The sequence below is a fragment of the Olea europaea genome, chromosome 18 (assembly GCF_002742605.1).
Source record: "Olea europaea var. sylvestris chromosome 18, O_europaea_v1, whole genome shotgun sequence".
Taxonomy (NCBI): domain Eukaryota; kingdom Viridiplantae; phylum Streptophyta; class Magnoliopsida; order Lamiales; family Oleaceae; genus Olea; species Olea europaea.
The window spans coordinates 22,622,444-22,636,926 of record NC_036254.1 but is presented as its reverse complement, the minus strand read 5'-3'; the positions used below and the strand labels follow the sequence as shown (position 1 = coordinate 22,636,926).

Here is a 14,483-nt window from a genome sequence, read left to right as displayed (position 1 = left end):
TCTTTTGATTTCTTCTTTGTACATGTAGTCCTGAGCATAACGTCGTGATTTAGGATGGCCTCTTGGACTCATTTTTAAGCTTCTCTTAATCCTTTTAAAACCGAGAGCCTTCCCTTTGGTTTGGCTTTTGTTGGAACTTTTATTTTGTCCACGACATTGGCTTTCGAAGTACTAGCATAAGAAATTTCATACTTATGATGCCCTTGATTCTTCCTCGATTTGAAATGACTCAAAAAGTTTGATTTTCACAGCCTTTAACTTGTCAACAATAATTTTCAATTCATGTATTTGTAGCAACAAATTTATGTCATCCAAACTAAGATGAAGATGATGGTGAATATGACACCAATGACTTGAATACGTATAAAATGCTATTCTAAATGCGTTATTGGCTCCATCTAGATTTTATGCATTCAAGACTCCTTGAAACTAACTTTCATGGATTAATCAAGCCTTAACTGGTTGTGTAAAGCACAACCAAAATGCAGGATAGGAAAATTGAAAACTTTTGAAAATTCTGAATATCGTTTTAATAAAATGATACGAGTGTAAATTTACATTGTCTCTTGTTGGTTTTCTTCTAATTTAAAAAAAAAAAAAGAAAAAAAAAAAAGAAAGAGCTTCCACATATCATTTATCCCCTCTACTTTTAGAGGTACAATAGTAAAATCCGAAAGTGGATACAACCATGAATCAAAAGACGCCATTTGAAACTAATAATTTCAAAAATATTTGCCCACACATAAGCAATGTATACTGCCAGATCAATTGTTTCCTTGTTCCTTGATTGTCTCTCTGACAAATTATTTACACGTCACTCAAATTTAATATGTCAACAATAAAATCTCAAACTAGAGTAATAGCATCTCCATCTCATTTCATGGATTGCAATTTATATGATATTTTAATAGACGTACTTCCAATGAACGTGGCATTGATGTCTGGTGAATAGATAATCAAGTTTAAAATTTATATCTAATAAGTTTTTGTTGTAAAGAGTAATTTATTAGTGAATGACAATTGTACCTCTAAAATCCTAGAAATTATTACCATTGAATGCCACCTCATTTCCTATAAATATAGGGTATTGGTTCTCATTATAATACACGCAAGTCTATTGACTTTTATTCTCTCTCTTTTTTCATAACACATTATCAATCCGAAAGCTTATTTCTTCAAAGCAAAGTGAATATTTATGATGGGTTGCCGAGATATCTGCTTGATTGATAATGTAACTACACATACAATTCTTCAAGATTAAATTATTTTTTGGACTTAACATTAACAGAAATAATATTAATACGATATCAGGTATATCAAATATCGTTGAATGTTCCAGAAGAACTTGTATTATTATTTTACCAAATAATACAAAATTATATATTGATGATGCACTTTATTCTAACAAATCCGGAAAAGAATTTGCATGGTTTTAAAAATATCCGCTGCAATAGTCACATTGAGACAATTCAAGAAAAAATGTTGAATATATGTGCAAAACTTTTTTTTGTACCTGGCCAAAAGCAAATAAAAGAAAAACTTTGTGTACTCCCATTTAGCATGTATTATACATTTATAAAAATGGTCGAATCAAATATTGTCATGAACCGGAAGTTTTTTGTCTTAAAAAATTTTATAATTTGGCATGATCGACTTAGAGATCCTGAAGTTATAATAATGAGTGGAATAATAAACAACTCACATGGACATCCTCTAAAGAATCAAAAGATTCTTTTACTTAATAATTATTCATAAGTAGCTTGTCCGCAAGGCAAGTTAGTCATTAGACATTCGACTACAAAGGTTAATATTGAATCTCAAACATTCTTAAAAAGCATTCATGGAAATATAGTTGACCAATACACTCACGATGTGAACCATTTTATTGTTTTGTGGTATTAGTTGATTATTCTACTAGATAGTCACATGTTTGCCTACTTTCTACTAAAAATGTAGCTTGTGTTAGACTACTTACATAAATCATATAATTACGAATATGGTATTTCGATTAGTCAATTAAGACTATTCGTCTCGATAATGCTGGTGAATTTAAATCACAAGCATTCGATAATTATTGTATGTCGATTGGGACTGTTATTGAACATTCGGTTGTGCATGTTCATATTGCTAGACTATTACTTATGAAAACAAAACTCCCAACTTCTATTTGGGGTCATGTTATATTACATGTTGCATTATTGGTTCGTATAAAACCAACTATATATTAACAATATTAATCTTTGCAACTTACATTTGACCATAAACCTAATATTTATCACTTAACTGATTTTTTGTTGTGTTGTTCAAGTCCCTGTTTGACCCCATAATGAACTAAAATGAGTCCCCCGATGAAGATTTGGAATTTATGTGGACTTTGATTCACTATCTATTATTAGGTATCTTGAACATTTAACGGGTAATTTATTTACTGTACAATTTGCATATTGTCATTTTAAGGAAATGACTTTCCCAACTTTGGAGAGGGGAACTACATCCTAAAAAACAAGGTAAATTTTCTAGAAATGAAACAACTCTATCTCATTTTAATTCCCGTAGCAATTAATATGATTAAGATATTGAAAAAATCATTCACTTGTAAAAAGTTGCAAATCAATTATGAGATGTATTTGTTGGCTCAAGAAAAGTTATAAAGTCATATATATACCAGTAGAACATATTTCAATAAAAATTAATATCACGGAAGGAAAACCTATTATAGCAAATAAATCTCAAGTACGCCAAAAGTGTGGTCGATTAGTTGATTCAAAAGATTTGTATCTCCAAAAAGAAAAGTTTAGGGGGAAAACCAAGCAAAAACTTTAGAAGAAGAACATTTAAAGAGATTAATAAATTAAATATTGAAAATATAATTCTTGAATAACCACATGTTTCTTAAAATAATGAAATTTCAATAAATTATATGTTATTTCATAGTCGGGAATAAAATAATGTTGTTATCGACAATATTTTTTGCCTTTAACGTGACTATTGATATTATGCAAAATGAGAATTATGAACCACAGCCTGTTAACGACTATAAATATAGAAATAATTAACGAAAATGGAAAAAAAATCATACAGGCAAAATTGAATTCCTTAAATAAATGAAAAGTATTTGAACTTGTAGTCTAGCACCTGAAAATGCAATCCTTATTGAATACAAAAGGATTTTTGTACGAAAGAGAAATGAGTAATGAAATCACAAAATATAAAGCCCGACTCATAGTTCAAGTTCCTAAGAAAGACCAGAAATTAATTATAAGGAAATATATTTTCCCGTAATGGATGCCATCACTTTTAGATTTTTTATTTGGGTTGATCATATCACAAAGGCTCGATATGCGCTTTATGAATGTAGTAATTGTCTATTTGTATAGTTCATTTGATGGTGAAATATATATATATATCCGTGAAGCAATCATTGATAACAACATTCTTAAATCATTCTAAAATTATTGCAATCCATCAAATAGAACGAGAATGTGTATAATTGAGAAACATGACCGGCCATATTCAAACATCATGTGGGTTAACTTTAACAAAAGGTAGTACAACAAAGTTTCCAACAACTTTGTATGAAGACAATGCTCTTAGAATTGCACAACTCAAAAGAGGTTATATCAAAGGCGACAGGACAAAGCATATTTCTCCAAAATTCTTTCACACACATGAGCTTAAGAGAAATGTCGATGTCGATGTTCAAAAAATTTGCTCAAGTGAAAATGTGGCTAATTTATTTACAAAAGCACTATCACCATCTACATTCAAGAAATTTGTTTAAAGGATTGGAATGCATTGACTCAAATATTTTCAGTGATCAATATCAGGAAAAATAGCTATACTATTTTCCTTCGTTTAGGTTTTATCCATCTAGGTTTTCCTAAAAATGTTTTAATAAAGCAACATTTATCTTTAATACTCCAAAATAATGTACTCTTTTTTCATCATTTGATTTTCTCATTAAATTTTTATCAAACAAGGTTTAACGATGCAAATATTTTTTAATGTATCATTTAAGAGGAGTGTTGTCAATGGTGAATTTACTAGTGAATGACAATTATACCCCTATAGTCCTAGAACTTATTAATATTGTATCTCTAATCATTTCCTATAAATATAGGACTTTAGTTCTCATTATAAGACACACAAGTCTATAGGCTTTTATTCTCCCTTTTCTCTCTCTCTTTTCATAACAATTCAAATACTTCTACCTACATGTCCTTTATAACATTAAACTAAGAGTTTTGTTAGAGTGACAGGGCTCATTGCAAGGGGTGCCACATGCGTACCTGTTCGTCTAGGGCCACATCGACTGGCAAAACTCTTAAACTAAGGATGTTAAAAATACATTGTAAGAGAGAAAATCTCTTACTATAAAACAGAAGTAGAATTAAATTGATGAGTCAGCAAGCTTAACAAAGTATCTATATTTGGATCTTCGTGGAGACATTATCTTCTTTTTTGTCAATCGGGTCAATCTGTATTAAATAGCCTTTTTAAATATAGTTTATTTTATTCATGTGACAAAATTTTTAAGCAATTCACGATTACAGTTTGAAGAAGGAAAAGAAACGGCTACATTTCCCTACCTCTCTCAATCTGTCACTTCCGTTCAACAAACTCACCACCTAGCCACCGGTTCGACCACAATTCTTTCCAGTAATTTCTGAAAATATCTTTTTAATTTTTCTTTTGACGATTCATGTGTTTCTTAATATTATTATTATTATTCATTATTAATTTTTTTATTTTTTTGGTGTCTGAGCAATAGGAAATTGTTAGAAGCCATGACCGTGAATGATCATTGCAAATTTTTATTATGTATGTCTTGGTGGCATGAGATAGTTTCTGCACTATTTCAATTCAAAGTCGTGAAATCAATCTATCCGCTACTTCAAAATCAGATTGAAGATCAAACATTTTCTTTCCATTGATCTATTCATGCAAAATAAAGCTGTAAAGACCGTTGGCACTTAGTATATTATAGAAAATTATTTTCTATTTCAAACTGGGAATCTATTGTTTGCTTGTCCAAATGCTCACATGATGGTCGATGGAGGGCAATTGGACAAATATTGCTTATACATTTCTTGAAATCTTTTCACTTCTTGCCTTTATTTTGTATTTTCGGCTGATGTCATGTTCAGGAAAAAGCTTCATCAAGCAAGGGAGAGAGCAAAACATAATACAAGACAGTGATTTCAAATAGTGTTAGACTATAATGTCAGATAACTACAATGAATTTCTCGCAACGGTTTAGTCTCCATTTTGAAGTCTCTTAGAACCTATTTTGTAACCTTTGTTTGGTCTATTGTTGTCTTTGTGTTTGGATTTGAAGACGCGGATATGATAATAATTTAGTATCATAGCTGATGGCAAGTTTGAGAAATTTTGTTTCAGACATATTCAAGGATTTTAGAGGTTACCTTTTGATAAGGAGTGGATACTGTATACATAATTCATTGAATTTTGTTTGTTGTATTGGTTCGACATCTGATGTACTTCGCCATTTTTGGAGTAGGACTCATACTGAGGGGTGCTCTGTGTTCCTAGTGTAATGTTTTTGTATCAATGCCATCCATATGGAAAAAGTAAAAAGATGTTGAATTCTTATACCCAAAGGTGACTGAGTTCTCTATTGCATATCCTCACTGCATGTGTGCTTTTTGATAAAAATCCAGGAACACGTTATTGTGACGAAATGTATGTGGATGCAACAACACTATTCATCAACCTCGATATACAACTTAGCTATAGTGTGTTGGTTCTTTGAGCTCGAAGAGATGGGATTAATTCGAACAAAGATCAAGTAACGATTGAACCTACTAGAACCCAATTCTATTTAAGCAGTAAATTCTGCCATTTCTGTGCTAACAATGCCATTTACATTTATAAGTGTGATCCATTTGAAAAAATGAATTGAACAAAAAATCTGTACATCCTGTTGTTTCCTTATCTAGCCTAATATGAATCACTAAGGATGGTAAAGAGAACGAGAGGCCAGGAGTCTTGACCTTATGCTGAAACTGAAATCTAACAGTTTGGAAAACAATAGCATACTTACAAGGGCTTATAAACAACATTTTCTGCTGCAAATTTTCACCTGGACGCGTGACTCCTGTCAATTCAAAATTTTCTGAATTCTTATAAAAAGTGTCGAAATGGCGAATTATTTAACTCCTAAATCCTGGCTGGCAATCCATAATTGTTGAATGTCCTAATCATTCCATCCGAACCAGCAGCAACAATCACAAGACCCCAAGTTGCTGATAGAATTCTGGATCCATGGCTGTTATTCTTGTGCTGCAGCTGCTGATGAAGATGATCACTACAATTACTACATGGCTGACAATCATTTTCAACAGATTGTACCTCCCATGAAGGAAGTATTTCTTCAGGCCATGTTGTAGAGGCCCGGGATGAGCCATCTGTGGAGAGCCAATTTGCAAGGGAAAAATGTTCTGAATCCCGAAACCTCGAGGACACTTCTTGGTGATCAAGTGTTTGTATGTCAGATTGGGAATTGCCACAAGCAAAACTACTTCGTTCTGTCGCCAAATTCGACCAAGGTAGTGCAACAGACACGCCATCAAAGAAGAGATGCTCGCAGGAACAGATGGATTTGGCTTGTTTGGATGTCTGGATGGACAAATCATCATAATTCCACAAATAAATACGCGAGTCCTCCCCAACTGATACTATGTGTCTCCCACTGGAAGTAAAAGAAGCTGACATCTGCCTTCCTGATTTTGCTAGACCTATCATGGTCAAGAGAAATCATTTATAAGAAACTTAAGTGATCTGATAAACATAATAAATTGAAGTGTCAAAGGTTTTGTAAATGGTAAATACATGTAAATAGTGTCAAAAAATTGTTGAGAAGACAGTGTAAATGAGATCATAGGCATAGAACACCACCAACATACTGAAAAGGAAATTTTTTGTATCGATTTCTTAATCTATGTAAGAAATAAACCAAGACAGAGAGCCTGAACAAGTAAAACAAACTTTGTTGCTCGTTATAGACTGCAAAAGTTTGTACTAGAAATTGTGAGATGCCATTTTAATCCTTGATGCCAATAAAAGGGCTCTGGTGACTACATAAGGTTCAAAAAACCCCAAAATCATCTAGTTCTGTATGGCCTGAGTAGATGTATTTCTTTATCAATATATTGATTGTTCTAGTCTACAAAGTAAACTATATCATCAGACAATGGAAAAAATGTTGCTGAAAAATGAAGGATTCGAGACATAGTTACTGCATTCATTGTGTTATATGGAGCTGTTTCTATACCTCGGTATTTATGAACAACCTCAAGCCCATCAAGTATCCGAATTTTGGAGTCCTCTGATGTTATCATCACTCTCTGAGAGTCATTTTTCAGAAACTGCAAAGAATGAAACTCATGTCAACTTCAGTGAAAATGGCGGATAAAATGTTTTAACACCTAGATTTTAAAGAGTGAAACCTGAATGCCAGTGATTTTGTTGTCGGATGACTTCTTTCTACCCTGAATGTTTATCTCTGCTTTTAGCTCAAGTTCGTCACCTGTGCACAAAAAGAAAATGGGTTAGAAGATCCCAACGAGAACATGGACAGATATTTCAAATTATGCTAAAAAAGAGTTCACACATGGCAAAATACATACCTGATGTTTCATAGAAACGGCAGGTACCAGAAAGAGAACCAACAACAAAACCCTGTTTCCGTTGTAACAAGTAAAACCATGTTCAGACAGTGGTAAAAATCCAATAGATATCAAGAACAGCAGTAACATAATAAATCTTACTTTTCCATCTGGCTTGTAACATATTGCCGTTACAACATCTCGTGCATTAGCCCAATGAACAACTCTCTTCTTGGTAACTCCAAATATTCGAACTTTACCATCTATGGAGCCACTGATGAAATAGTTCTCATCCCCAGGATTAAACTGAACACATGTTACTGAATCATCCAAAGGGCAAAAAAGGTACATTAGTTTAGAGCATTATGAAAAATAAGTTATTCTTTTTGGTTTTAGATTGTGAAGGGGGTCGGGGTTATGGTAGACCATATAGCATAAAAAGCATAAAGCATTTACAAAAATCAAAGGATCTGTAAAACACAATTTTCTAATACCATAATAGCTGTGATGGAAAATGCCAAGACATTCATCAGAGCCTACTTGCCATAAACGAACAGTGTTGTCCATTGATGATGAAAGAAGATGCTGCAGTCAAAAATCTATTTCAGCTACTGATAAGATGTACCCGTATAGAAACATTTAATTAGCAGCTCTTTTACTTACATTAGTTGTGGACCATGCAAGGTCTAAAATGTCACTGGTATGGCCATGAAACATGTGAAATGGCTCCTCTTCGATATGGAATATCCTTTCAGGAATGATGACAGACGGGTGACTTGACTTTTTCCTCTGAGAACTGGATGGACCTTCCATGTCCTGGCAACCAAACTTGCATTCCGCATCATTGCAAGATGCATCTATGGAACTAACACGCCATATGCAAACAACCCCATCTTCACCTCCACTAGCCAAATATTGGCCATCAGGACTAAACTTCATTGTCCAGATTAGGCCATGATGTGCGCTAATTTCTTGTCCAACATAGACAGCAGAGCACTCCATGCACCGCTTCTTATTTTGTTCCATCTTCACCCAAGTGGCATTCCCTGCTTTAGTACCTAACTTTTGTTCATTTGATAATTTGGTACCTCGGCCTTTCCTCATTGTCTTTGTGAAGCGTTTCCACCAGCGTATCATTTTCTTCCTTTTCTTATCCACATACCTGCAATCTTCTAGACAAGCCTGCACTTCCCCATTATCACATTTTTCCACAGAGAGGTAGTTCTCTTTGATTTGCCTCTCCACATCAATGGTCATATCCAACCAATCGTGGTCAGAATCATCAACTGAACAATTTGTTTCACCAATCAATTCCCGTCTGTCGCACTCTGTATTGTCACCTGTGCTACAAGTAGATAATACACATGAACTGGAAGCAGCTCCACTAGATTCCATAACCCTTTCCAACCCCATTGCCTCTGGTTCACCAAGTGATGCCCGATCACCAAAACCCATTCTGTGCAAGAAATTTTCCCTTCTTTCCTTGACACTCTGTGGCGCTCTCAACCAAATCTCGTACCCTATATCATGACACACCAGATTTTTTCCCACTACAACAGACTCCTCGGATGACAAGTAATTTACAGTATCGAAGAAAACTTCTTCTCCTTCATCAACAATCGGCATGTCTTACAAAGCCGTTGGGGCCAGAATTCAACATTAAACCATAAACTCTCCTCTCCCTCCCTAATATCTTTTCAAAATGAACACTTCAGCCCTTTATTTAACAACTTAAATATCCACATTGACTTATGGAGTCTAACCCACTAAACTACGTCAAATCAGGCAATAAGCCCACAGTACGCAATTCCAGTATATAATCCAACAAGCATGTCTATGTACTAGGTACCAATCTCATGTTCCATACTATTTAAATTACTTTCATATCCCAACACAGAAGAAGCTATAAAATAATCCAAAACGAATGCAAAACGGACAGACCGAACAGATTGAAATGCGGGCAGTGCACCTTGAATTTATATAAGTTAAACAGCAAATCCCAACAATATCACCGACCCTCCTTTGATTATGGCCTCCGTATCAAATCTCAACAGTCAAAAGTCCCTTTAAACTTATATATAAATTAACCAACGCCTCCAAAGAGTCAATACTCTTCCAAATTCTCCGTATTCTTACTTGGCAATGGTGTAAAGCTGAGAAAATTAAAAAACCACTCTTTCATAAAAACAACTACAAGAAAATCCAGTTCCATAACAATAAACAAGTATACTATTATATAGAAATTAGCCACCTCACTATCAAGGACCGAATCGGCCCGTTTTGCAACCTATGCTTGAGATATATTTAACTGGCCTCGAGATCTGCGGACTCAATGGTGAATATGGGGGGAATATCGGCAGCGCAATGGCGACGCAACCCAGAAAATGCTTCTGCAGTACAGATGTCTATACACTATAAATTTCCCGACAGCAACATCATACAATTATCCAAAGTTAAATTCTCTTCACCAAGTCCAAGGGTTCCCGACAAATGCTGTTAAAAACACATTGAAATTAGACAAGATTAATTCGAGATACCGAACATGGAAGCATATGTAACTTCAATTTAGGCAATTCAAGAATAAAAAAAAAATGGGAAATCAAAAAAGGGGAAATTTGTCATGCATTTTAGATCATAAATGCAGACAAAAAACTTTTGAAAATCATTGATGGTATCGCATTTCACATTTATGTAATAATAAAAATAATTTATTGAGAATATTAATGAGCAGACAATTTAGATGAGCAGACACAATGCAGGGGAAGATGCATTACAGGCTGTTCAGTAGTTGCGTTTACAACCCTACAGAATAAAAGAGACGGCCGGCTGCCATTTTTGTCCTGGACTAGTGTAAAAACTCAGTAAAAATTAATGAGACCGAGAAAAATTAAAATATTATGATATTATCAATAAAAGAATTATTAATTAATATGTTAAGTGAAATAATTTCTAATCAATGTTGCAAAATTATTATGAATGTCGAATATCTCTTAAATTATTAACTTAAATAAGACTTTTCTTATTTTTTTGTTTCAATTATATAGCCTTATCTGTTATTGAAAATGTTTTGTTTCGTTCATTTACTAGTATATCTTTATTTAATTTCCTTAGTTATAATCAATTTTTTCTGCTTAATCTTGAAATTGTACAAATATAAATAAGATTAAATTATTAAAGTTTTTGGCATAATTTACTTTTTTAATAGCATTAAGCCCTTGTTTGAGCTCCGTTTTTTTTTTTTTATCAAAATACATTTTAAAATAGTGATTTGACCTTATTTCAATCACACATTCTTCAATAAAATATTATTACACGCAAACTCAAAATTTTTTCTTATTTTTTATCCATACATTCCCCATCATAGCAATATTACAGAATGCATTTCTGCGAAAAGAATGGAGTTCAAACAACCCCTTAATAAAATCTCTTAATACGTATGAAAAACAAAACCAGCCTATATAAATAAGAAGGAGGAAACATAAATTTTTTGTTCATACATTTCATCAACATTATCAAAATTCGCTAAAACATTTTAGAAAAGTTTTTGTCAAAAAATCTCTAAATATGATCTCGAAGAAGAAATTAATGTGTGATATACACCACAAATGTTGGCGTGGGATCCAAAGATCGTATAGCAATAATAGTTGAAAAGCATGAATGCATCATTCACGTATAATTATGAGAATCCTATTAGTGTTTCGATTTTGTTAGTGGTACATCGGGGTGTACCTAATGGTGTACACTCCACTCATATGGACGAGGGACACATTCGAATAAAATATCATTTCTTTCACATGGGTTCCACACTCATGTGAGTGGAGTGTACATCATTCGGTGCACTCCATTATGTACCACTAAACAAATTCTTAATGTTTTATCATGGATTTCTTGGATTCTATATTTTGGACTTAGTATATGAACATTCCACCTTTCATTTTTATTTATTTGATTTCAAACAAAAACAACTATTTTCTATCACGAAATATCGATTATGTCTATATTTAGGGCCTGTTTGGGCCCGATTTTTTCACCTAAAAAATTAATTTTTTGACCGTTATTTCACTATTCCAGCCGTCATATTTGACTTCTTCTCTTACAGATGGACCCCACTTTTCCCCTAACGATCAAAAAATCAATTCTCAAAGTCACTCCCAAACAGGCTCTTAATCGTAATGGATCACAATCCATGATAGTATAGAAGGGTTGCGTTAATTATAATGAATGTAAACTTTTCTTACGTTGTGCGATACTTACGACAAATTATGTACCATTTCTGAGTGGTCGAAAAATCTAAAATATAGCTAGATAAATATTTCTGAATATTTTGAAATATACTTATATTTTGTATTCAAAGAAGCTATTATTGTTTGAATAAGAATTTCCATGAAGCACACGTTGTAGTGCACGTGAGAAGAATAATTGTACTAAAATGGCCCTGACCAAGCTAGGATTTCCAAGTACGTACGAAAAGAGCAAGTAAATGTCAAAATATTTTCATTTCAATCCAAATCTATTTTCTTAATCTTCAGTCAATCGATTATGCACGGTGTACCACAAGAGTAGTGGCAAGTGGGAGGAAAACATAATTAACCCATTAAATTAATATATATAACGTGTAAAAAATATTTTTCACGTGAAAAATTATACTAATCAAACACAATAATTTACAATTTCTAGAAAAATAATTTCTAAACAATTCAATTTCTTGAATTTTATTTTCTTTCCACATAAATTTCATCTTTACAATCAAACGGATCCTAAATTTTGCGGAACATTTCTATATAGTAACTAGGGTACATGCGTGGAAGTAGTAGTCAACTTGATTTGTAAAGTTGCAGGGTATACCTTTTTCTTATTTTAATATTGGTCAAAGTTTATTGGCAAGAAACTTGGAGAAGAATTATAATTAAAAAAACATATGCACGTGGACGAGGGCAAGCCATTGTTTGTATTGTTTCCTATTTTTGTTTGATTTTGAAGGTTTTATTTCATTAGCAGACCAAAAGTTGTAATTATGACTAAGGTAGGGTTACGTAATATAATTTAATTGTTGGTCCAAATGCATTTTTTTTTAGGAAGTGGATAAAAATGTATACATTGGGAAAAGCAATCGGTCCTACAAATTGTTACACATAGCAATTATTGCTCAATTATTTGCTTTGGTTTCTTGTTTTATTATTTTTTTTAACATTGGATAATGACTTCACCAATTCTCTCCCTCCATGTTAAAAAGAGAAATTTAGATTTACGAATAAATCGTTAAAAAAATCGAATAGAAGTCTAATGGTGAAAGTACATTTAAACAACTAAGGGTCCATTCGACAGTGTTTTAAACAGTTAAAAGTAGTTTATAAGATGAAAGAACTGCTTTTGAAAATATTTGAATAATTTTTAGAAGTACTTTGTTTGATTATAAAAGTTTTTAGAGGAAGTTATCGTAAAGTAACTTCTTAAAAAAAATTACTGTCAAATGGGCTCTAAGTGATTTAAGATTAATTTCTAATAAGAAGAATTGTTGTCCTTCTCATATTGACTAAGAACACATTAACTACTCATCAGACTTTTTGAATCTTATCTTTAGTAAGGTTATTTTATCCTGTCTATTTTAGCGAAGAAATCTTACTCATACCACTCATTCTTGTAAATACAAATTGAAGTGAATTGAAGGATGAAAGATGGTTTCATCTAAGTAATCACTCATCAACTTGACTTACTTGCCTACCAACCAAGACACCACCATATTACCGATTAAAAGTGAAGGGAATGAATGCACACAATACTTGCATTTAACACTACATCTCCGGTGCTAATTTGTTGTTATCATTAAGAACTGAATGCCCTCATGAAATTAATCTTGACGATAAAATAAATTATTCATAGCAAGTTTATGATGAAGAAATTGAACATAATCCATGCTATGCACAATTCATACATGGTTTAAAAGCAAAGCAGAAATTAAAAGCAATTGGAAACTAACCTCTAGCTAGAATTCAAACTTGATTCCTTTGGTAATGAAGTTGTTTAAACAAAGATATGAGAGAGAGAGAGAGAGAGAGAGAGAGAGAGAGAGAGAGAGAGTCTGTTAATTAAGGACAAGACAATATAGAGAGAATATATAAGTTAATTTGGTGAATTTTGAATGGTTGATTCACATACATAATTTATATTAGTATTTGATGTGTGGATATCTAATTTTTGCACATTTTTTAAATATGACTAAATTAAAGTTGGAGCTAAAAGGCAGATTGCAGAAATTATAGGCACCCCACTTGGATCTGAATTTGTGATGAGGAGCTGGCATATCTCCACTCGATCCTTTCTCGATTTCCTCATTCTTCAATTAATTTCAAAAGGTAGCTTCATATTTTATTATCTTCTATTTGGATTAAAGATTTGATTTAGTACTATGTTAACGATTAAAATGATACTCCCTTTGTGTACACCTGTTGCATATTCCCTTTTTAAGTTTTTGGTTATGATTCTTCATTTTGAAACTCTATTTAGGTTTACTACGATGTTGGAATAGAGAAGTTGAAGAATCAATGAATGAATTGTGGTTAGGGGTGAAATGCCACTCGATCGTGACATTTCGTTATGTCAAATTAATTTTTGTAACGAACAAAAGATGACATAAAAAATGATTGATATGCGACCAATGGTAACTTCAAACGTAAACTAAAATGTAATGTGAAATGTGCATCCATTGTCGATCATATTTAATTGATTAATTCAAACTTACATTTTTGGGGCTCAAAACACCTTTTCTTATCAAGAATTAGTGTGGAATATCAATGATCTAAATTTAAAGATAACTAAAGGAGATCATAGATTTCTCTTAAGACATGGTTCTTCTAC

The 14,483-nt window shown here is 32.7% G+C and overlaps 1 protein-coding gene across 2 annotated transcripts; it reads right to left on the bottom strand.

The window, feature by feature from the left end:
- Positions 1-5,816: 5,816 nt before the first annotated feature.
- On the bottom strand, positions 5,817-13,670 carry LOC111367803 (uncharacterized WD repeat-containing protein alr3466-like). 2 transcript variants are annotated; one of them, XM_022988865.1, is made up of 9 exons: positions 13,606-13,670; positions 9,880-10,121; positions 8,292-9,781; positions 8,123-8,213; positions 7,791-7,948; positions 7,650-7,701; positions 7,470-7,549; positions 7,295-7,388; positions 5,817-6,758 (listed from the first exon to the last, which is right to left on the bottom strand). In XM_022988865.1, exons 3-9 carry the CDS (start codon positions 9,252-9,254, stop codon positions 6,181-6,183), a joined length of 2,016 nt encoding a protein of 671 aa, XP_022844633.1. In that variant the 5' UTR covers positions 9,255-9,781; positions 9,880-10,121; positions 13,606-13,670; the 3' UTR covers positions 5,817-6,180. The 2 variants fall into 2 exon arrangements, with proteins under 2 accessions (XP_022844633.1, XP_022844632.1); XM_022988864.1 differs by lacking the exon at positions 13,606-13,670 and adding an exon at positions 10,403-10,466.
- Positions 13,671-14,483: the final 813 nt, after the last annotated feature.

Excerpts from the sequence above, each read along its gene's own strand:
- LOC111367803 (XM_022988865.1), bottom strand. The coding sequence starts at position 9,254 with ATGCCGATTGTTGATGAAGGAGAAGAAGTTTTCTTCGATACTGTAAAT. Across the intron at positions 8,214-8,291 it reads TTGCATGGTCCACAACTAAT|CATCTTCTTTCATCATCAAT; the intron begins GTAAGTAAAAGA and ends TTTTGACTGCAG. Across the intron at positions 7,702-7,790 it reads GTTACAAGCCAGATGGAAAA|GGTTTTGTTGTTGGTTCTCT; the intron begins GTAAGATTTATT and ends CAACGGAAACAG.